Source organism: Plasmodium sp. gorilla clade G2, assembly GCF_900097015.1.
Source record: "Plasmodium sp. gorilla clade G2 genome assembly, chromosome: 4".
NCBI classification, from domain to species: Eukaryota; Apicomplexa; class Aconoidasida; order Haemosporida; family Plasmodiidae; genus Plasmodium; species Plasmodium adleri (nom. inval.).
The window spans coordinates 774,250-792,500 of record NC_041696.1 but is presented as its reverse complement, the minus strand read 5'-3'; the positions used below and the strand labels follow the sequence as shown (position 1 = coordinate 792,500).

At 17.7% G+C, this 18,251-nt stretch overlaps 6 protein-coding genes across 6 annotated transcripts in view; 1 reads left to right on the top strand and 5 right to left on the bottom strand.

The window, feature by feature from the left end:
- PADL01_0418600 (conserved Plasmodium protein, unknown function) overlaps window positions 1–6,806 on the bottom strand; it is a gene marked incomplete at both ends in the record, with an annotated part of 7,991 nt that extends 1,185 nt beyond the window's left edge. The window contains 2 exons of the mRNA XM_028685307.1: window positions 26–379; window positions 561–6,806. Of these exons, the coding sequence (XP_028536819.1) occupies window positions 26–379; window positions 561–6,806 (6,600 nt within the window). The remainder of the gene's footprint in view (window positions 1–25; window positions 380–560) is intronic.
- A 915-nt stretch (window positions 6,807–7,721) lies between these two features.
- On the top strand, window positions 7,722–8,914 carry PADL01_0418500 (conserved Plasmodium protein, unknown function; the record flags this gene model as incomplete). The annotated part of the gene is made up of 2 exons (XM_028685306.1): window positions 7,722–7,780; window positions 7,963–8,914. 2 exons carry the CDS (start codon window positions 7,722–7,724, stop codon window positions 8,912–8,914), a joined length of 1,011 nt encoding a protein of 336 aa, XP_028536818.1.
- A 485-nt stretch (window positions 8,915–9,399) lies between these two features.
- PADL01_0418400 (CGI-141 protein homolog, putative) lies at window positions 9,400–9,810 on the bottom strand (the record flags this gene model as incomplete). Its single annotated transcript, XM_028685305.1, has 1 exon — window positions 9,400–9,810. One exon carries the CDS (start codon window positions 9,808–9,810, stop codon window positions 9,400–9,402), a length of 411 nt encoding a protein of 136 aa, XP_028536817.1.
- A 1,216-nt stretch (window positions 9,811–11,026) lies between these two features.
- Window positions 11,027–11,974, bottom strand: PADL01_0418300 (conserved Plasmodium protein, unknown function; the record flags this gene model as incomplete). Its single annotated transcript, XM_028685304.1, has 2 exons — window positions 11,027–11,505; window positions 11,614–11,974. 2 exons carry the CDS (start codon window positions 11,972–11,974, stop codon window positions 11,027–11,029), a joined length of 840 nt encoding a protein of 279 aa, XP_028536816.1.
- A 240-nt stretch (window positions 11,975–12,214) lies between these two features.
- PADL01_0418200 (conserved Plasmodium protein, unknown function) lies at window positions 12,215–14,672 on the bottom strand (the record flags this gene model as incomplete). The annotated part of the gene is made up of 10 exons (XM_028685303.1): window positions 12,215–12,356; window positions 12,492–12,571; window positions 12,646–12,751; window positions 12,848–12,964; window positions 13,145–13,236; window positions 13,366–13,425; window positions 13,545–13,805; window positions 14,016–14,324; window positions 14,426–14,503; window positions 14,595–14,672. The coding sequence occupies 10 exons, from the start codon at window positions 14,670–14,672 to the stop codon at window positions 12,215–12,217; spliced, it is 1,323 nt and encodes a 440-aa protein (XP_028536815.1).
- A 677-nt stretch (window positions 14,673–15,349) lies between these two features.
- PADL01_0418100 (conserved Plasmodium protein, unknown function) lies at window positions 15,350–16,977 on the bottom strand (the record flags this gene model as incomplete). The annotated part of the gene is made up of 5 exons (XM_028685301.1): window positions 15,350–15,359; window positions 15,429–15,523; window positions 15,654–15,740; window positions 15,830–15,946; window positions 16,090–16,977. 5 exons carry the CDS (start codon window positions 16,975–16,977, stop codon window positions 15,350–15,352), a joined length of 1,197 nt encoding a protein of 398 aa, XP_028536814.1.
- Between the last annotated feature and the right edge of the window lie 1,274 nt (window positions 16,978–18,251).

Here is an 18,251-nt window from a genome sequence, read left to right as displayed (position 1 = left end):
ATTCCTTTTTGTATTTATTCATTACAAGAAAGGGGTAGTTTCTATTCAGAATGACCGAATTATGAGGGAAAACATCCAACAATATAGGATCGTCAATTTTCTCATTTACAAACTGCACAATTTCAATTTCAGCATAAAAAGGAAAACTGAGTTTGTTTATTAAATTAGAAGACTTTTCAATTAAATCATAAGAAAAAATTTGGACAACATAATTTCCTTTTTCTAAATAAATACTCATATTTTCAAATATGTTGATATTGTTATTTAAATTGGTTTGTATTTTGTTGCTTGTAGCTATTATCATATTGTTTTTCAAGAGTTTGATTTCAAAGCTGGTTAAAGTGAAGTTGTATCCAAAATTGATTTTTACATAGCTCGGCTAAAAAAAAAAAAAAAAAAAATATACATAAATATAAATATACACATATATACATATATATATATATATATCCATTTGTATACATATCTATATCTATATCTATATCTATATTAATATTTATATTTATATTTATGTTTTATTTGTTTAGGGTGACAAGTCTACCCATCACTCAATATATTACCATTTTAATCGTAAGTGGATATGAAAAAAGATCCCTAGAATTCAAACTTTTTAAAAAAATTACATTTGTTTTTAAATGGACATATATATAATTCGGATTTTTAATTTGTTCAAAGGATATGTCTTGATATTGGTTGACCTTAAGTGATAAGGTGTCAAATATATTTGTAAAATATTTATTAAGATAATTATTATATTTTAAATAATCAATACTATTAAAATAATTCATAGGATATAAACTTATAATGAGTTTGAAATATGCACAATCATAATTATTTTTTTTTATAACTAATTTAAAATTCTTATCTATTTTATACCAGTTTAATATATGTTCATCTTCTTCATTTGAAAAAAATGGATTAACATACAAATCGTGACCATTTGTATTTTCATCAGAAACAAATTTATTATCTTCATTTGTTATTATATTGATATGGAATAAATTTTCGATATCTAAATATGTGTTTAAATAATTAAAGGCAAAATGAGATAAATTATCAGTCTCTTCAATTTGATAATAATTATTATATCTATTATTATTATTATTATTATTGTAGTAGTTGTTGTTATAGTCATTTGTATTATTATAAAAATCTGCACTTGTTATGTCTTCATCATAATGTTGTTCATCTATATGTACATAAAAAATTTTAAGAATATATGGCTCATTTGGTATCTCAAAAAAGATTTCGTGCTCAGATTCTTTCATATAATATGTATCATATATATGAAAATAATTCTTATTCATATTTGTGTTTATAATATTATTATTTTTTTTAAGGTTATGTTCATTCATCGAACCATTAGAAGTATTATTATTATTATTATTATCTAATAATTTTACTTCATGAAATAATCTTTTATAATTATCACTTTTACATGTATTATCATATATTTTAAAATCTATACCTTCATCAATATGTTTGTTATATGGTAAGGATAAATTATTTTTGGCATGTTTAATATTTGTATTTTTAAAAATGTCAATAAAAATAAATAAATCAAACATAACCTTTTTCATTTTTACATTTTTATAATGATCATTTGAAAGAAAAGTTATATAGATTTCATATTGACCTTCCCCTAAATCAGTATTTAAAAATAATTTATCATGAGATTTATTAAGTTGTGTAGGATTATTTTTGGATTTGATGGTTAAAATAAATGGATACATAAAATAATGATAATGTGGTTGTATTTCTATATATACATTACCTTTTACATTTAATACTATATTAAAAAGGAGATATTCTTTTTTAGTTGTATCATTAAAAATGTTTATATAAGAGTCATCTTGTGATTCTTTTATATTTATAGAATTTTTTCCATAGTTATTATTACTATTATTTATATTATCATTATTGTTCCATATTTTTTCTTTTTCTAAGCATATAAAGAATCTTTTAAAAATTAATGTGTTGTAATTATGTGAATTTAATGTAATATTTAATTTATCATTTATATAAATTTCAAATGGCATATTATTCCAAGTATTTTGTAAAAAAATTGATAAATCATTTATCTTTTTATCTTCAAAAAATAAAATATTTTCTTTATCACAGTTGTATTCTTTATAAAAATTATATAATAATTCATTCTTAAATATAGAATTATGAATATCAGAAGGGGAAGTATTTTTATTATCATTTCCTTTATAATTTACAACTATATCATTATTATAATTATTATTTTGTACATTATGCTGGTATTCTAGATCATTTGTGTGAATAGGCATGATATTAAAATGTATAAAAAAGGATAATGGTTTCATATTATCACTATTGAGATAATTAGAATTATTTCTATTATTATTATTTATATTATTTGTAAAGGTATATGTTGAATTGTCCTTATTAGAATCCTCATCAAATTTAAATATATATAATCCTCTTTCTAAATATCTATAAACATTTATATATTTTTCTGTAAATGTTAGAAAAGGATGAGATAAGGAAAGAATTTTTTTCTGCACATCATTAAATGAAATACCTTCATTAAATAATTTAGATACATCTAAAACACGATACACATTCAAAGTAATGTTATTTTTATTTTTATTGTTGTTATTATCATCATTATCATTATCATTATTTCTTATGTACATGTTTAGAAAGGAATTATTTGGTACTAAAAAAAGTGTATAATTGTTGTTATATATTTCAAAATTATAATTAATGCTTTGATTTAATATTACAGAGTTGCTATTTTTTAAAGATATGATACCTCTAAGATGATTCTCAAGATATGGATGCATATTATTAAACATATCACTATTATTATTATTATTTATATTATTTATATTATTTATATTTATATTATTATCATTATCTGTCAAATGTATCGGCTCTTCTATTTTAACATTTCCATATTCATTATTCATCCTATTGTTTAGATCCAAAATATTTTTTTTTTTGTCATCTAAAAAATCATTATTAGATATACTATTTATAACACCAATGTTATGATCCTCATAATATAAATGATCAGGTTTATATGTTTGTTCATTCTTATTTTGTAATACACTGTTCTTAAACATTGGAATATAATCTTTTGATAAAATATTATTCAACAATAAAGGTAAACTGATTTTATTATATAAATTGATCTGTTCTGTATCTTGATTGTGTTCTTTGGTTTCATTTGTATATGTAATATTAAAATATGCATATGAACAATAATTATTTTTGATTTCATCATTAATATCTTCATACATATCAATATATATATTTACATAATTTATATTATTATTTAATATTTTTAATAACATAATATTTTTATTTCTATAAGTGTTTGTACTAATCATTATAATATCTTCATAATTTTGTTCAATATATAATTTGTAAGGGAATATATTATTATGAAATGACAATTCTATTTTTAATATGAAATTTTGATTTGATAAATAATTAATTTTTGGTAATATAATTTTTTTTTTTTTAATTCTTCGTTTATCTTCATCATTTGTTATATATCCATCTTTTTGTTGTGTTGGTAGAAGATATAGAAAGAAAGATTTATAAAGATAATAGAAATTAATTGTTTGATATAAGAAGAACATATTATTTTCTTTTTTAATTACTTTAGGTATATTTTTATTTGTAATAATATCATTATAAACATATTTCGTAAGATCATATGTATCATACTTTTCTGCATAAATAAATTTATTTATTGAGTTTTCTTTTATATAATTCATATTATTATTAAAGAAAAGGCATTTATCTAATGTATCTAATGGGTATATATATATTTGTAAATAAAAAAAGGAATTAATATTTTTATCATTTTGTGAGTTAAATTCGAAAATAATATCATATTCTCCTTCAACAAAAGATTCGATATATAAATGGTTATAACCCTCATATAATTTTTTACCATTAATATTATTATTATTATTGTCATTATTATTGTTGTTGTTTGATTTATCTATTAAATATATATATATATAATTATTTGTGAAACAATTTATTTTGACTATCGTTTTTGGTTTTAATAATATGGTAAGTTTATGTTTTTTATAATAAGGAATAAAACAAAAATTATTATAACTATAAGAATCATATCCTATAATTATATTAGGTATATAATTAATTTTTTGTATCATATTATGTTCATATGTTTCATTTATTGATTCATTTATATGATCGTTTTGTTTTAATAATTTTATATTATCTACATATTCTATATCAACAAAAAAAAATCCACATATTTCTTGACTAGTATATAACATTGTAGACACTAAAACATATACATTACATGGATGTTTATACTTTAATATGTATTTACTTTTTTTTCTAGTATCTTTATATATATGATAATGTTTTTTTCCTTCAATATTTTCAACAATAATAAAAAATATATCAATTCCTACAGAATTATTTACAGTCACTATAATTTCTTTGTATTGTTCTGCTAGTAGTTCTTTTTCATATATTATAATAAAATCGAAATATTCAAATATATGATTATTTAAAATCCAATTATTCTGATAAATATCATCAAATGTTTTGTTTATATTAGATACACTACTAATATGATTATTATTAATAATATTATTATTATTAATAATATGATTATTATTATTTTCGTATTTACGATTTAACATATTATTAAATAAATCCGTCAACTGATTCATTTTATTACCACACTGATGATGATTCTCATACATAGACATAGGATATATCAACAATTTGAATTCATTCCTCTCACATATATTATTATAACCATTAACAATAATTTTTAAATCATAATTTCCTTTTTTTAATATACAATTAATATAGATAATATTGTCTATAGAAAAATTTTTCAAGTGATGATCATGTTGATAGTAATTATCATATTCAAAAGGGTTTTTATTATTATTTTGATTATAATTTTTATTGTGATAATTTTCATTATTCTTATATAAAAAGGTCTCATTAAAATGCTTGTGAAAAAATTCAGATTTGTTTTTTTTTTGATAATCATATATATTATAATCATTTATATTATTCATATAATATGTATTACATACCTTTTCTGATGAATTATTTTTTAATAAATTAACAAATATATTTTCAGATTTAATAAACATAGTAAAATTAAATATAGAATCTTCATTAATAGTTATATCTATAACTTGTTCATTTTTAAAAGAATTTATTATATCGAAATTTAAAAGAAAATTATCATTTATATCAATAACTTTATTATTATATATTATATATTCATTAACATCATATAAACTACATCCATTCGAATTCTTTGAACATTCATTTGTAGAAAATATATTCAACATATTCTCATCACTTGTTTGAATAATCTTATTTGGAGCATGAGAATTATTAGAACATTCTGTATATAATCTTTTATTAATATAATTCATAGGAATATAATTATGTGTAATGTTATATATAGAGAATTCAAAATTAAAAAATAATAGGTATGATAAGAAAGGATCTTTTTCTTGCTCTTTCATATATTTTAAATGTTCCATTTTTTCATTATAATAATAATAATTATTATTATAAATATTATTATTATAAATATTATTCATATTATTATAAATATTATTCATATTATTATTATTATTATTATTTATTCCTTTATCTTTTATCTTATATAAAATATCCAACCTATAAAGATGATTATTATTTAATACAGTATCTAGATATATTCCTTGTGAAGTGATATAACTTTCTACACAATCTTCTTCACATTCAATAATTTTATTTTTATTATTATTTAGATTATCTTCATTATTTCCTACCTTTAATATATGTTGCATATCCATATTGTTTAAATAATTATTATTGATATCAATTTTTTTTATATGTATAAAAAAGTTGTTGTACTTGTTTATATCATGTTTTAAGAAAGATGTAAATTTTATATGCGCCTCTTTTTTAAATTCTATAAATAATAAAACGGAATATATGATCACAACTTTATTACCACTTTTTTCATCATAATAGGAGTTTTCTATATTATTCATATTATAATAATAATCTTCATTAGTGGAATAATAATAATTATCTTTTATTATAATATAGCTTTTATTATGTAAAGGTAGAAGATGATTATATAAATTATTTTGTATGATATTCTCAACCCCATAATAATTACCATTAATAATATTATTACCATTAATATTATTATTATTATTATTATTATTGTTGTGATTGTTCTTTTGTGTGTCATCATCCTTTATAATTCTTATGTTTATACTCATATTTATATTTAAACACCTGGTCATATCATAATCATTTTCAATAGTCGTATATATAATAAAATAAAATAAACGTTTATCTTTCTGTCTTTCATAATTATTCATATGATCTATTTTTTTTATGGTATACAATATTTTAATATTATTTTCAGAATCTTTTTCTGCATGTAATAATAACACACTTTCATTCTTTATATTTTCATATTCATATAACTCTACTTTTTTTACATATGCAGAGGTTAAATAGTTATATATATTGTAATTTATAGAAATACTTTTATCAGATGAATATTGAAAATACATATAATGCACAGGATATTTTAAAGAAAATGTTCTAGACAAACTTATCTCATGAGATATATTACTATATTCTAAATTATTTAAAAACACAGGAATTATATTATTACATACATTACTAATGTTCTTATCCTCATCATTGTATTCCTCATCATAATATTCTTCATAACATAATAAATAATTAAAAAAACAAATACAACTTAAAATTAAAAAAACCAAACACGTTTTCTTTTTTTTTCTCATTTTTAAACATTGTTTATAAGCATTTACAAATTATAATATTACACACACAAAAATAAAACATATATATAAATAAAAATATATATATAAATATATATATATATATATATATATATATATATTTAATTATTTATTTTATTTTTTACAATATTATATAAAACAAATATACAAAATGGTTGTAGTGCTGATCATACTTAAAAAAATAAAAAATATTTTAATATAATATCAAAAAAAGGTATATATATAATATATCATATATGTGTGTATCATTCATATATATATTGTATATAATTTTTTTCATTCATTTTTAAAAATTATCTTAAAAATATATATATATATATATAATAATTTACACCTTTTATAATATTATTATCAAAAAATTGTGTATACAAAAAAATATGTGTGTATTTATTTCCAAATAAAAAAATATTAATGATATATTTAAAAAAAAAAAAAAAAAAAAAAAAAAAAAAAAGGTTAAAGTATTACACGACCCAAAGAATAAGCACACATAAAATATTATACAAATATTAATATATATATATATATATTTTTATCTTATAATACACATATATTTTACATACATTTTTTTTTTTTTTTTTAATATACTGAATATACCATTTAATGGAATGTATATTAAAATGAATATTATATATATGTGTGTTTTTTTTTTTTTTTTTTTTTTTTTTTTTTTTTTTAAATATTAATCTCTCATATTAGATCGAACATAAAGATATGTTAAATGAAGTGTTATTATTATATAAAAATTGATAGTTTAAATTTTTTTTTTTTTCTTTCTTTTTTTATAAATAAAAAGTAGGGAAAAAAGAACTTACATAATTATAATTTTTTAATATTTAAATAATTCATGAATCGTAAATCATTTATTTATTTTTTATATTTTTTTCCATTTTATGAATGAAGTGTAGACCAGTTGACACAATATTTGAAGCTTCTTCATTTAATAAAAGTAAAAGGTGACCACATAAAAAAAAAAAAAAATAAAAAAATAAAAAAATAAAAAAATAAAAAAATAAAAAAATAAAAAAAATAACCATACAAATTAATCAATACATATATTTATATATATATATATATATATATTTTATATATATTTTTCCATTTATGTATTATCTTTATTTTTGTTTTCTCTCTTTAGAAACAAACTCGAATTTTATGATGAAAAATTAAATGACTTCTTTGAAAATGGTATCATAAATTATAGTCTTCTAGAAATCGTAGGAGAATGTGGGACTGGAAAAACCCAACTGGCTCTTACGATATGCGCTGATGAACTTTTAAATATTTATGAAAGAAGAAAAAAAGATAAAAAAAAAAAAAAAGTTGAACAATTTAATCATGATGATATAAAGAGGGATATTATTTTTTATATATATGCAAACAGAACTTTTCCTATACATAGATTAATTGAAATTATTGAAGCCAAAATAAAAAAAAAAGAAAATTCTTTTGAATATTATATAAATAAAAAGGAAGATCATCATAATAAATCCAAATCGAATAATATTCAATGTAAAGAAAATCTAATAAATTCTCACAACATTACACATAATAAAAGAGACCCGTTAGATAATTATGAAATAAAAGAAAATGAATACATGATAAAAAAAAATATTTTAAAAAGTGTTTTAAAAAATTTATATATTTACAAAATAAATGATGAGAAAGATTTTTTTTGTTTATTTGAAAAAGATATCTTTTATATTTTAAAATATTACAATATTTCTATTCTAGTTATTGATTCACTTAATTATATATTTCGTGGTATGGAAGAGAAATTCGATAATAATAAAAAGAAACAATTTTTTATTCAAATATCCTTACTTTTAAAAAAAATTTCTTATGAACATAATTTCTTTGTATTTTTAATTAATAGTACTAACAATAAGAAGGATTATCTTGACTTTTCATATGACACAACTAATACTATGATACATTCTTCCTGCTCAAATACTGTCATATATCTTAAAAAAATAAAATCCTATAATTCTATTAGAAGAACAATGAGTATAAAATATTCAGAATTCTTGGTCAAATATAAGTCGATCAATTTTCAAATAACCCACGAGGGTTTTCACATAAGCGGATAGATAAAAAAAAAAAAAAAAAAAAAAAAAAAAAAAAAAAAAAAAAAAAAATATATATATATATATATATATATATATATATATATATTTATTTATTGTTATATCTTCAATGTTGTCATGTTATCATGCTATCATGCTATCATGCTATCATTTCCATCTTGAAGAACAGCTGATGTACTATATATATATATATATATATATATATATATATAACCAATTTATCATACTATTTATTTATTAATCTTATATGACTAAATATTCAAAAGGATAATATATTAAAATCGGAGGTGTGTTAAAATAAATATCATTAAGTTTATAAAAAAAAAAAAAAAATTATACAAATTGTTTTTATAACACTTAAAAATAAATAAATTAAAAAAAATAAAAAAAAATGAAAAAAATATAATATGATATAATTTGATAAAACAAAATGGTATTATATAGTATAAACAATTAATATATATATATATATATATATATATATTATTTCATATTGGTAGTTTTTTATAGTTTGATATATATTCTGCGACCTGCTTAATTCCTGGCAAATCTAATATAAAACTGAATGGAGAATATTTAATAAAATTTAATATATTTGGAAGGAAAGAAAAAAATAATCTATACAATCCATATGATTGAAATAAGAAGCCAAAAAAAGTTCTATTAAATAATATTAAAAGAAAACCTATTACAAAACAAACACTTCCTGTTGTTTTTTTTCTATTCATAAAAAATCTGATTATTTTTGTTAATCCAACTAAAAAATATAAACCTATTAAAAATAATAAATTAGACATAAACAAAAAAAACTTATCAAAAAATAAAAATACTCCAATGCATCCAAATACTACTCCTAAAAATAAAAGTAACAATCCAGCTGTCTTATTCTGATCAAACATTTTTTATCCTTCAGCATTTAAAATATTAAATAAAATAAAACAAAACAAAAAAAATATAACAATAATAATATATATATATATATATATATATTTATATATATATTTATATATATATTTATATTTATTTATTGCCAACTGGGGGGGAAGGTGCTATCTCTGCTTTAAATTAATCACTTCTCTCTTTTACGATATATGTAAATAATATTTTTTATTATATCCCCATTTATCATATAAATTATGTTTTTTTTTATTTTCATATCTTACATAATAATATGTTTATAAATATATTCAGACATATTATTCTAATTAAAATGTATAAATGTATATATATATAAATAAATATAGATAGATATAGATATTTATTTGTTAATTCATTTTTTTTTTTTTCTTTTTACTTTTGACAATTTTTTGCCACAAATATGTACATGTATATAATATATATATATATATATTTTTTTTTTTTTTAAATTTATAATTAATTAATAAATAAAATATTCATAAATATATATAAAATATTCATATGTACAAATTATATATATATATATAATGATTAGTTTTTATAAAAATTATATTTTATAAAAAAAATGAAAAAGATAAAAAATAATATAATATATATATATATGTATATATAATTATATATTCCCTTTTAAACCATATTATATTCATATAATTACTCCATTTATTTAAAATGTTATATAACAGATATTTTAAATATTGTTAATAAATTAATAAATATATTATATATATATATATATATATATATATATAATATTAATAATTTTATTTTTATTAAAAAAAATAGCACCCTATCGAACTACGCACAAATGATATAATATATATATATATAATATATATGTAATATTATATATATATATATATATATATATATATTTATTTATTTATTTATTCATTTATATTTATTTTTATTTGTTGTTGAAATATATATAACAAAAAAAAAAATTAAATAAATTAAAATATAATAAATGTTAAACATTTTTTTTACCTTTTTTTAAAATTTAATAAAATAAAATAAATCAATAAATATATAAAATATATAAAATATATAAAATATATAAAATATATAAAAAATATAAAAAATATATAATATATGTGCAAATTATTTATATAATACAAATAAGAATATATAATATATATATATATATATATATATATATATGTTGTATATATTTATGTTTAGTTCCAGTTAATGTGGTTGTTACATTTCCTTGTTGAAAAATAAATTTTTGATAAGAGCAAATCTTTTTTTTAGAATATTTAAATTTTCAGCATATTCTATTATATATATATATATATTATCATGTCCATATTTATTTATAAATCTATAAATGTCTTTATTTTTATTTAAATAAGAATTAATAAAACAGTTTTGCAGTTCATTTATTAATACATTTTCTGCATATTGAAATATTATTTTATTATGTTCTAAGGTAAATAAAGCATATAATACATTTTTATAATTTAAAAAATTATTTACTTTTTTTATTATATTCTCAATATTATTATTATTATTAATCATATCATGATAATTATTTGTTGATAAAAGGTTATTAATAAATACCAAAAATCTATTTAAGTCCTCTACATCATATTCATTATAAATCTCATCAAAATTTTTTCTTTTGTGTTCTTTGCTCAGAGTAACGTTTCTTATTTTTTCCTTCAGCAAATTCATACCTACAAAGGAAAAACAAAAGTATAAAATATAAAATTATATAAAAATATATATATATATATTTATATATATATATTTATTTATATATGTGTGTGCTTTTTTTTTCCTACTCAGTATATGTAAGCATTGTACATGTAAAGGATACTTATAAGAATTTAAAAGAATGTCAACATATGTTCTTATCAATTTTTTGTAAAAACTTTTTTCATCAATATTATAAACATTACTTGTTAATGTATATTTCACATCCTTCACTCTTTCTAATATTTTTCTCTCGTCACAAAAAATTGTTTTCTTTTCATTTATATCAACTATTTTTCCTGAATTTTTTTTGAAGAAATGAGGAATTGTAACATTATTTTTATATGAACAAAAAAAAAATGATTGACGAGATATATTAAATGATAAGGGCCAACATAATATTACAACACCTTTTTTAAAAACAAAGGACGACCATAATTTATTTTTCATAGTTATTTATATCATTGTTTTTTTATTTTTCATGCTTAACACATAATTAAAAATTATAAAAAAAAAAAAAAAAAAAAAAAAAAAAAAAAATATACATATGTATATATATAATATTATATAATATATTTTTTTTGCAGATATTTCAAAAAAAATCTCATAATGCAATCAAACATAAATATATATATAATATATATATATATATATATAAATATATATTTATTTATTTTATTTTTTCAATATTTAGGATGCTCTTATGATAAAATCTTCCTTTTTAATTTTTACTTTCTTATTAAAACTTAATTTATTATCAAGTTCGTCCAGGATTTTATTGTACTCCTTATTTTTTTTTTTTAATTCTTTCAACTCTTTTTTTAATAAGATTCTACAATGTCAATAGGAACATGCATATATATATATATATATATATATATATATATATATATATATATATATATATATGTATATTTATTTATTTATATATTTATTTTATTTATTATTATTTTTTTTTTTTTTATACATATCTAGAAGGGCCTTATTTTTCCTTTTGAAAAAGGGTTCAAGCAAATAAGCTTGGTACACATTTTTATTCACCTCATTCTTATTAAATAAATATATAAATATATAAAAATATAGTTAAATATAAATTATATTATATTATATTTTATACTTACAACGACTTGTTCATTTTTCTTTTCAAGAATAAGATCATCTTCTTCTCTTTTTGTAGTGCTTATGTTAGTAGAAGCCATGAGTTTTTCCCTTTCACTTTCAAACTTTCTTAAAGAAAAATAAAATAAATAAAGAAATATAAATATATATATTTATATATATATATATATATATATATATATATATATATATATTTATTTTTACCTGCATAAGTTATCCATGTTTATCAATTTATTTGCAAGGGCTATATTTTCTTCAAGCTTATTTATACATTTTATTGAGTGTGTTGTTATGTCAATCAACCTTTGTTTGTCATTATGTCTTTTAAACAATGAAGAGAAAAAAAAAAAAAATAAAATAAAATAAAATAAATATATAACATGTGGCTATATTTTGATATATCAACATAAACATAAGAATATGCAAATGGATATATACATAATAAATATATATATATATTTATTTATTTATATATTTATATATGTTATCCCTTTTTATTACTTTAACTTTTGTAGTATAAGCTTAATAGCCCTTATATGATTAAGCAGCTGGGTTTTTTCATTCTTCAATCTTTCTGTTTGTATATCGTATATCTAAAAAAAAATAAAATATATATATATATATATATGTATTTACTTATATATAATATTTATGCTAGTCGTTTTATTTTTAATTTATGAAATATCTCCTTTCTCAATATATAAAAAAAAAAAAAAAAAAACCTTCATTTCATTCTCCAATTTGATTTTCCAGTTATCGATTTTTATTTCCAACTCATGAACCTTCAAAATAAAATAATAAAATAATAAAATAATAAAATGCATTTTATAAATATATAATTTTTATTGTGACAAAAAAAATAATTATTTTATTATATTTTATATAATATTCATTTTCATACTTCCTTCTCTTTTGATAGAAGGCATTTTTTATTTTTCTCATATTTCTTTTCAATTATGTTATAAGTTTCATATTCTTCATTTAATATCTTCTTATTTTCAATTAACATATTATCAAATATTTTGTTATCCTCTTCATTATATTTTTCATATTTATAATTAGCAATATATTTCTCAGCTATATAATTTTTATATATTTCATTCATCGTATGGTTCTCATCTTTTTCAAGATTTTCTTTTCTTAGTTTATCCCTTTCTTCAATCTACCAAAAAAGAAAAAAATTAAATTTAAAAGTAATAACAAAAAAAAAAAAAAAATAAAATAAAATAAAATAAAATAAAAATTAAACAAATTAAAACATATATATATATATATATATATATATTATATTTATGTGTTCGTTTATTTTTATGCTTTGTTTGATTATCAAAAAAAAAAGTTCATATTCTTTAATTTTTCTTATTTCCCTTACACGACTATAAAATAAATTAATATTATGTACTATGCTATCCCTATTTTGTATCAATAGTTTTCTGTCTTCTTCAAATGTTTGAAACATTTTTTTTATATCCTCTTCAAAATGTTCTTGTAATTTATTCATATTCTGTGTGTGCATCTCTACTAGTGTATACATTTTACTATTCTTTAGTTCCTCTATTTTTTCTAGAACTTGTTTTTCTTCTAAGTCTTCGTTTAAAAATAAAAGTAACTTGTCGTTGATGTTTTTATTTATTTCATAGTTGTTTAGTTCTTCGTCTATACTCTTTTTTAGCTGTTTCAACTATTCAAAGACTCAAAATGGGTGTATATAAATCAAAGAAACGGACATAAAAGGCACACATACAAATATATATATATATATATATGTATAAATATATATACCTTCATGCTTCTCAGAAGATCTATCCATCTCAGAATTGTTGGAGCCTTTGCAGGTTTCTTTTCCTTCAACAAATCATTCTAACAAACACCAAATAGAAAGAATTATATGTATATATATGTATATATATATATATTTTTTTTTATTCTCATCTTTTCTTATGTGCCCTACATTTAATTTGTCATTCTTTTTCTTTTCTTTTGCCACATCCTTCTTCTTAATATTAAGTTTTTTTTTCTTCTTTTCCATACAAAAAAATTAATGAATGAATAAATAAATAAATAAATATATATATATATATATTTTTTGTTAAAAAGATAGGGAAGAAACTGTAATAAGATATTTCTAATATATTATTATTTATTATATAACACTATTATATATATTTATTTATTTTATATTTCTTAAATTCCTTAATTTTAAGAAGTAAAATTCATATAGCGAACTGGAACTCTCATAAAATATTAAATGATGTATATGTTATTATAAGAAAATATATATATATATATATATATATATATAATATGTATATTATATTTTTTTAATTTCATAATATATATATATATATATATATTTTTAATATATATAAAAGTTATAAATTAATTGATATGTTCTCTTAAAAGAACAAAATTAATTTTTTATGAAAATTTATATGAACATCAAAAAAAAAAAAAAAAAAGACACTTGAAAAAAAATATAAAAATATATACATATACAAATAAATAGTGTTTAAAGTATGAAATAAAATGATGATGTTTGAAGCTCTATATAAATTATATGAATTCATTTATAAGAAATTCTTAACATATTGAAAAACAAAAAGCATTAAATAAATAATTAAAAAAAAAAAATAAAAATAAAAAAAATAATATATATATAAACGTGATGATGTGTACAAAACGGTTTTTCAATATGTTTCATATATCCTATGAGAACCTACATAAAAAAAAAAAAATAAATAAATAATATAATATAATATAAATATATATATATATATATATTTACATTTTAATTTGGACGGAAGATGATAATGCCAAATATCTGAAATCATATGTGCCCTTGGTAATAATAGACAATGCAACTTGTATAAGTTTTAATTGCTATAAGAAAAAAAAAAAAAAAAAAATACATATACATATATATATATATATATATATATTTTCACTTATATAACATTAAACATGTTTCTTTTTTTTTTTTTTTTTTTTTTTTTTTTTTTTCTTCACTTACAGCTACAAAACTTTCCAGACATAACCCAGATTGAACCCTAATATTAAAGGCCTTTTTTATTAAATTCTTATTATTTAAATGCAACTCCTATAAAGTGATAACATATATATATATATATATATATTGTGCCTATACATAATGATCATTTATATATTTTTTTCTTTTAAAATATTTACATATGTTGCCACTTCTTCAAAACGTGTATCCCCTACAGATATAAAGTTTATATTGTTTGTAATATATTCGTTATAAATACTGCAATGTTGTTTCATAATTTGATCAAACTTTTTCTTCTAAAGAGATAGAATGAAAAAAAAAAGAAAATAAAAAGAAAACATACAAATATCAAATATATAAATATGAATAAACATAGTAACACATATATATATATATATATATATATGTGTTTTATTTGGTTTTATTTTTTGATGCCTACCTTTGCATCCATCCAGAAACGAAAATACTCAAAAACTTTAATTGATGATGGGTCATTACGTTGATCTGTTCTTATAATAGGTATTTGTAATTTGTCAAGAAATTTTGAAAAACTAGGAAATAACCATTTAACAGTATTAATCCACTTGTCACTTCTTGCATTTGTTACTATACATACAGTATGACATAAAGAAATAGCTAAATTCATAAGAGCACATAATGTAAATTCTATATTACAATTTTTATTTAATCTTATATCTCTTTTTAATTCACTGAGTGTTTTTTTTTGATAATTTATTGTATGTTTTGAATATAAATATGATCTTATCCAACATGTAGGTATTAATGTATCATCCAAATCAAAAATTAAAACTCGTCTACACCTTTCTATATATATACTACATGGTATATTATATTTTTTTTCTTTTTTTTGTTTCTTTTTTTTTTCATTATTTATATGTGATATATCATTTACACTTTTTGATGTTGTAGATGTAAAGGTACTCATGCAACGTTCTTTCTTTATACTATCTTCTGCAAATAATTTATAATTAACAACATTTGCAACATTTACAACATTTTCCATATTATTATTACTACCATTTGTCATAGAAAAATAATTCGTATTATAATGACACGAGCTATTGGTTTTATATCTTTCCATTGTATATGGAACGTTTAATGAATTATTCTTATTCACATTTAAACCAGAATAATTATCATAATTAATGTCTGTATTAAATGCTGAACATTGCTGTGTGTTGTTCTGAGAAAGGTTTTTTAAAATTTCCATATTGGCAAAGGGATTTAAACTATATTTCGGTTCAACATTTTTTCTAAAAAAGTTCTGATAGCTATACAAGGGTAAATATGTGGATGGTATAGGCATACTGCTATATTTATTTTATTATTTTTTTAATTTCGTTTGACAGTTTGACGATATATCTATTCACTGAGCACTTTTATTCTTCAATTAAAGACAAAAAATATATATATATAAATAAATATATACCACATATATATATATATATATATATTTTTTTTATACGTTATGTGAGATCACTTATGTACATTATATCATGGCATAACGCATAATATAATATATATATATTTCTTTTTTTCTAAAAAGAAAAAAAAAAAAAAAAATCTTCCCAAAATTTAAAAAGCGATGTTTTTTAAATTGAAAAAAATAAAAATTCTTTTTTCATAATTTTTTTTTTTTTTTTTTTTTTTTTTTTCACATTACACATATTTGAAAAATATGTACCTTATATTCATATTACTCTTTAAATATAAATATATAATATATATATATATATATATATATATATATATATAATATTTATGTGTATATTACAATGTCATAATACCTTGTTTTATGTTTACACGCGCGCGTATATATATATATATATTTATATAATATATATTAAATATCATCAATTTGAAATCATTATATTACAAAATAATATTTATAAGCATATATATCGATATAATACAATTACAAATATTTTCAAGATAGAAAAATTTTATGAAAAAGTACATAAGTATACATATATATATAATAAAAATATATACAATGAAAAAAAAAATTAATATTTATTTTCTTCTTAATGATAATTAATATGTAGAATACATAAATACGGATTTTTATAAGGATATAAAAAAACGTATGTACGTAAATATAATTGGTTTAATAATATAGTCATGTTATTATGAGTTATATATATATATATATTTATTTATTTATATTATTTATTTATTTTATTTTTTTTTTTTTATTTATGGCTTTCTCATAAATTGTGTAATTCTTAAAAAAAAAATCATCTAATACAATAAATAAAGTGTGTAATCATTTATAAAAATATATGTTATATATATTATATATATATATATGCGTATATATTTTTTTACGTACAAAAAAAAAAAAAATATATATTATTGAACAGGTTTATATATATATATTGTATACATCTTTTTGTGTATAATACATTTACATTTATAATATATTTTTAATATTTTAATATTTTTTCTTTTAAGAATATATCTACATATATACCTTCAATATTTATATGTCGTATTCATAAGACTGGACACTTATATATATATATATGTATATTTTTTTTTTTTTTTTTTTTTTTTTCAAAAAACCCATGCATTTATGTG